This window comes from Centroberyx affinis, unplaced genomic scaffold (genome assembly GCF_046629955.1).
Source record: "Centroberyx affinis isolate AG114_WGS23_722 - 3 ecotype Tasmania unplaced genomic scaffold, CSIRO-AGI_Caff_v1 ptg005069l_1, whole genome shotgun sequence".
NCBI lineage: Eukaryota > Metazoa > Chordata > Actinopteri > Beryciformes > Berycidae > Centroberyx > Centroberyx affinis.
In genome coordinates, this window is record NW_027282502.1 from 673 (window position 1) to 6,739 (window position 6,067).

Below are 6,067 nucleotides of genomic sequence, written 5' to 3' on the forward strand. Positions count from 1 at the left end.
ACTATTTTCAGTTGATTGCATCAGGATGAAAACAAGGCTTCTTAATAACGAGTACTGAATAACTGAAGTAGTGAATGTTAAGTAGCTGACTGAACAGTTTATTTGGTGTCAGAGACTTCGTGTGTTCCCGCTTTGAAAGTTTAACTGTGACAGAAAACATATTTCAGTATTTATTTTCATGGCATGCAGAACATTTTCAGCGATTTAGAAGTAAGTAAATGAAAGTATAAATGAAAAATGAAAGATAAATGATATAAATGTTAATGTTCTTATGCTGGTTGTGTGTGTGTGTGTGTGTGTGTGTGTGTGTGTGTGTGCAGGGAGCCTGTAGGTCTGTCTGTGTTCTCTGATGATGAGACTGATCTGATCAGAGAACTGCAGACCATGTGCTCCAGCAAGTCGGAGCCGGACATCAGCAAGGTACTGTCACTGCATCTGACACACACACACAAACACACACACATACACACACACACACACACACATTTAAAGATACAATCAGCAATCTATTTGACTGCTTTTTGGAGGGAATAATCATATATTCATATATAACAGTTTGACGTCTAGATGAAAATGTATCTATTTTTAACTTTCATAACCCTTCATAAATTAAAACACAGATTGGTTTACAGGTGATACAAACGTAAAGAGAACTTTTACAGCTTCACAGTCCTTGTAAAAGTTATTTTTAGCTGTCACATGCTGTGAGGCTTTGGATCAAAAGCTCAGACTATAAATTTATGAGTGAAAAAATGTCTTCAGTCCAGTAAATCACTATGTAAACAAAGCCAGCAGTGGAGAAACAGTGTTTCAACACACACTATATTTTTTCATTGTCACAAGTTATAAGGAATTATCTTTAATCTAGTTGGAATTTTGTATTAAAATGCACTAATTTGGTTCCATTGTGTAAGATTCAAGAAAAGCTTGTCTGCAGTATTACTGTAGGATGAATGCATGAAGGGGCATTTCTACATTAGCTACCACTGTACACAGTGCTGAGCTGGGGCATATTGTGTTATAATGACTGGTACCTTTGACATGAAATATTGTAGAGCTGTAATGATTAATCGATTAGTTGTCAACTATTAAATTAATCGTCAACTATTTTGATAATTGATTAATCGGTTTGAGTCATTTTTTAAGAAAAATAAGTGAAAATTCTCTGATTCCAGCTTCATAAATGTGAATATTTTCTGGTTTCTTTACTCCTCTATGACAGTAAACTGAATATCTTTGGGTTGTGGACAAAACAAGACATTTGAGGACGTCATCTTGGGCTTTGGGAAACACTGATCGACATTTTTCACCATTTTCTGACATTTTATAGACCAAACATCTAATCGCTTAATCGAGAAATTAATCGACAGTGAAAATAATCGTTAGTTGCAGCCCTAAAATATTGATTTAAAATGGTTTTACTACAAGCTAAACTCATTTACAGCTTCCGCCAAAAAAACAGGATTCAACAAAGCCGCACAGGAGACTAAAGCAGCACTATGCAGGATATGTGCATGAGACGTGACTCCTGCAGTGTACTAACAAGTGATGAACCCATGAACAGAGACTTTAACATGGACTTCCACTGTGTGTCTCTGTCTTCCAGCCAGACACAAACCAAACCTCCTCAGAAAAAACACTGTCGGCATTCAAAAGCAACTCAACTGCTGATTACACCGGCATTTCCAAACACGTGCTCTCTAGGTTACATGTTTTGAATCACGCTCTGCCCGGTAATTCATCGTTGTCATCCTTCCAAATATAGAGGCCTTGTAAGGCCGTGTGTGTGTGTGTGTGTGTGTGTGTGTGTGTGGAGTGTACCGGACTGGCGGGCGACTGATGACTTTTACCAATCCACAAGATCTGATTTAACGACCTCTTAGGATGCTACTTGGGATGAGCAACAGTGTAGAAACCCGGCTTTGAAGTAGAAATGGAAAGAAGAGATGGGGATTATTTAATACTTCCATTACAGATGTTAAGTTGTATTATAAATCAGCCTCACTCTGCCTTAAGGAGCTTCTAACCCACCTAAAATAATTTTATTAGTAGGAGAGTTTTAGTGTCCCATGATGGTCTAAATGCTGTTAACAAAACTCCAGGGGAAACACTGAATACTTGTAATTTCTTGGCATGAAAATGGCCCTAAAATATAAAGATATTGATACAAAACATCGGCTATCAGCTTCATTTGAAAATAATTAGAGTGGGCTTCTGGTTTTTAAAAGTCAAACCCTGAACTGGCTCCACCTGATGCTGCACCTGCACTTAGGCTGCCACCTTGTCCACAACATCCCACCTGATGATGTAGTGCAGGTAATGACTCCTGCAGACCGCTCACAATGAGACAGAGCGTTGATTAAAGCTCTGTGTCATTATGCGTCTTCTGTCCCGCCGTGACCCGCCGCTTAACGTTTTGTTTGTCCTTGTTTATGTGTCCCGCAGATCGCCGAGGCCAAAGACGACTTGATCGTGTTCTCCGGCTCTCCCAGAGGAGCCACGCCCCCCCGCAGGCCCGAGCAGGACGCCGCCGCCCCGCCACGACCGCACACGGTGAGGGGGGAGGAGGGGGAGGAGGGGGAGGGAGGAGGGTGAATGTTCCTCATTGGGAAATTGAGTCTTTGGAGCTCAGGTCTTCCAAAGTCCAGAAACATCAGGTGGTGCAACCATCGAAACATGCATGAAGAGAACAAAACTGCAATAAAAAGGTTAATTTTAATGCTTATGTCCATTCAAACAGTTATATGCATTTTAGACACTGCAGTGATTAATGTGTTTAGCTTTGCAGCAGTGGTGGAAGAAGGACTCAGATCTTTTACTTAAGTAAAAGTAGAAAACACCACAGTATAAAAAAGTTACAAGTAAAAGTCCTGCATTCAAAATGTTACTGAAGTAAAAGTACAAAAGTATTAGCATCAAAATGTACTTAAAGCAACAAAAGTAAAAGTACTCATTATGCAGACTGGCCCATTTCAGAATAATACAGTATATATTATATTATTGAATTATAATTATTGATGCATTAATGTGTAAGCATCACTTTAATGTTGCAGCTGGAAAAGGTGGGGCTGATTTCCACTACTTTATATACTGCTGGGTAGCTTACAGTAATCTATAATAATACATCACAATTTATTATTTTATTATATTTTGTATTAATAATCTGAATCTGCAAAGTAACAAGTAACTTAAGTTATCAAATAAAGGTAGTGGAGTAAAAAGTACATTTCCCTCTGAAATGTAGTGGAGTAGAATAAAGTAGCATAAAATGGTAATACTCAAGTATAAGTACCTAAAAATTGTACTTAAGTACAGTATTCGAGTAAATGTACTTTTCAGCAGTGGTAACTACAGTGAGAGAGCATTATTTATATTTCGTATACAGTTGCACCACCTGACAGTTAAGAAAATGAATGAATGCCATCTTAAATGCTATAAAACAAATGTATATACACAGAATTCATTCTTGCAGACTTGCAGACTGTTTTGGTCATTTTTTCTCTTTTGAAAAAAACAGAAGTCTGCAAATACTCTTATCGTCTGTCTCAGGGACCACAAGCTGTTGACTCAATTATTTATTTGTACAGTACAACTTTAACCATGCGTCTGTGTATCATTACCTCACACATAATTGAACCGTTGTCCAACATGTCATTACCGCACTGTAATGGCTCTGGGGTGATTGTTTTGATGTGCTGTGTGTGTGTGTGTGTTTGAATTAAGGTGGAAGAAAGGTCAAAGCTTATTGACCTCCCTCCCCCTCCCATACACACACACACACACACACACACACACACACACACACACACACAGAGAGAGAGTACACACTTCATACTGCTAATGGTGGACTGGGAAGAGATTTTCATTTCTTACAATCCCTTCTATTGTATGTCCTATTTTTTCTTTGTGTATCCTATTATTTGCTACTGGAGTGACTCAATTTACCCAAGTTTTATTTGAACTACTCAAAAACACACACAAGACTTCACATACACACACAGACACACACACACATACTGAGAAATAAATCCCTCCACTCAGTCACAGGTCGTTCCAAATTGGAGGAGCCCTGATGGCAGAAGCCCTGTATGGGGTCTGAGATACAGACCCCCCCCCCATGCCTTAGAAAGGATAAGCTTTAAAGTTTAAAGGTGCTACATGTAGCATTTGTAAATATCAATATTTCATTATCAAATTAATTGTGATAACTCTGTATAATTAAAGTACAATGAGACAAATGAGACCCTGGTGGAGACGATCGGCAGCCTCTATCTTCAGTTAGTACTGTTAGTGCTAGTGTTTCTCAAAATTAAGGCCACATTTCCCATAAGCCCCATTGCTTCCTGGAAGAACAGAACCTCTTCCTGTTTTGTGCCGTAAAGCGATCCAGCAGATTTCCCTCCAAATCCACCAGGTGGCACAAAATATAAATGTGCAGAGTAGAGGCTGACAGTCTTCTCGGCGATGGTCTTGTTTGTTTATGGTAGTTGTACTAATGTATTAAAATTAATGTAGTAATGATTTATTGATGTTAACATGATAGATGAAGCACCTTTAAAGTTAACTCTGAAATGAGCAAGTAGCCACGGTAACGATGCTAAAATTTAGTTGATATGTGTTAACTTAGCTTAACTTAGCTTTTGTTAACTTCTTTTAAATGAAATAATGGCAAAGTTTAACAATTCATCAATTTGCTGGGACTCCCTGGAACCCCTTCAAATACCCCTGGTGGTCCCCGGACCCCACACTGAGAGCCACTGTTTTCAAACTCCCTCTCTCCAGCAGGTGACAGATAGAAATGTCTCTAACTCTCCGGCCTCTCTGCTCCTCTCTGCTCCTCTCTGCTCCTCTCTGCTCCTCTCTGCTCCTCTCTGCTCCTCCTGTCCTCCTGCAGGCCGCTGTGCGTCAGTCCGGCCGCAGCCCCGCCCAGCCAGCCGCCCCGAGCAGCGAGCGGCGCTCCGCCCCCCGCGCCAAGTCGCAGCTCCCCGTCCCGAGCAGCAGGGGGCAGCAGACGCGCCCCCCTCCCTCCTCCCCTCCTCTTCCTTCTCCTCCTCTTCCTCCTCCTCCTCCTGCAGCAGCAGCAGCAGCCCCGGCAGAACCCAGACGCCCGCCAACCGCAGCAGAACCAACGGCAGCAGCAAAACAAAGCAGGCTCCGCCCAGCAGCAGCAGCATCAACAACAACAACTACCGCAACAACGTCAACGACAACAACCAAGCGCACGAGGACATCTGGATCCTCCACAGAGACCTGCATGAAAACAACAACAACAAGTAGACATCTTCCTCCTCCTCCTCCTCCTCCTCATCCACGATTCCGCTGTGAACCTCCCTCCATGTTGTAAAGATTAGGTTCATGACAACCTTTGACCTTTTAGTATTTGTACTTGTTATCCGTACTTGTTACACTGTACTACAGTTGTGTACTTGGGGACCATAGTTTTATTCTACTACAGTATTGAAGTATTGAGCGTTCGGGGGAAAAAGAGGGGTTGGCAGGGAATTATGTGGAAAAAATAGAAGGTAAGGCAACAGGTTACTTTACTATTGCCTTATTCCAGTGTATTAACCTGTGTATTGACCTGTGGAAAAGTATCCAGTACAAAAATACTGTGCAAGTACTTGAAATATACGATGTGATAAAACATTGGGCTGGTGGAAACAGTCCAGACAGTACCACCACTGTGTTTTTGTGTACTGTAAAATACTTCTCCATAGATGACTTCAGTGGATTAAGGCCGTTGTAAAGAGTTACTGAAGGAACTTACACAGGTTTTACCTTTTGGTGAAAGTGTTTTTGGATCAAAGAAAGAACACGCGGATTTTGTTTTTGTTTTTGTTTTTATTTTATTTTTTGTTTTGCTATTAAGTATTTTCAGATATTCAAGTGTTTTATCTTTAAATAGTTGCAAGGTTGGTTTAAATACTGTTGAAATTAATCAGGGTTTTACCAAATATATTTGTAAATAAGAATTAGTAACTTTAAATGGTATATAGATTGGTGTATGTGGTATGACGCTTGTACAGTGAAGAAAACTTAAAGCAAAAACTGCTGAAAAAAAACTTGT

General features: G+C 40.3%; 1 protein-coding gene across 1 annotated transcript; it reads left to right on the forward strand.

Moving 5' to 3' along the window:
• The first annotated feature begins 345 nt into the window (after positions 1-345).
• LOC139666629 (cortactin-binding protein 2-like) lies at positions 346-5,277 on the forward strand. The gene is made up of 4 exons (XM_071545915.1): positions 346-420; positions 2,446-2,553; positions 4,895-5,013; positions 5,076-5,277. Exons 1-4 carry the CDS (start codon positions 385-387, stop codon positions 5,275-5,277), a joined length of 465 nt encoding a protein of 154 aa, XP_071402016.1. The 5' UTR covers positions 346-384.
• The last annotated feature ends 790 nt before the right edge of the window (positions 5,278-6,067 follow it).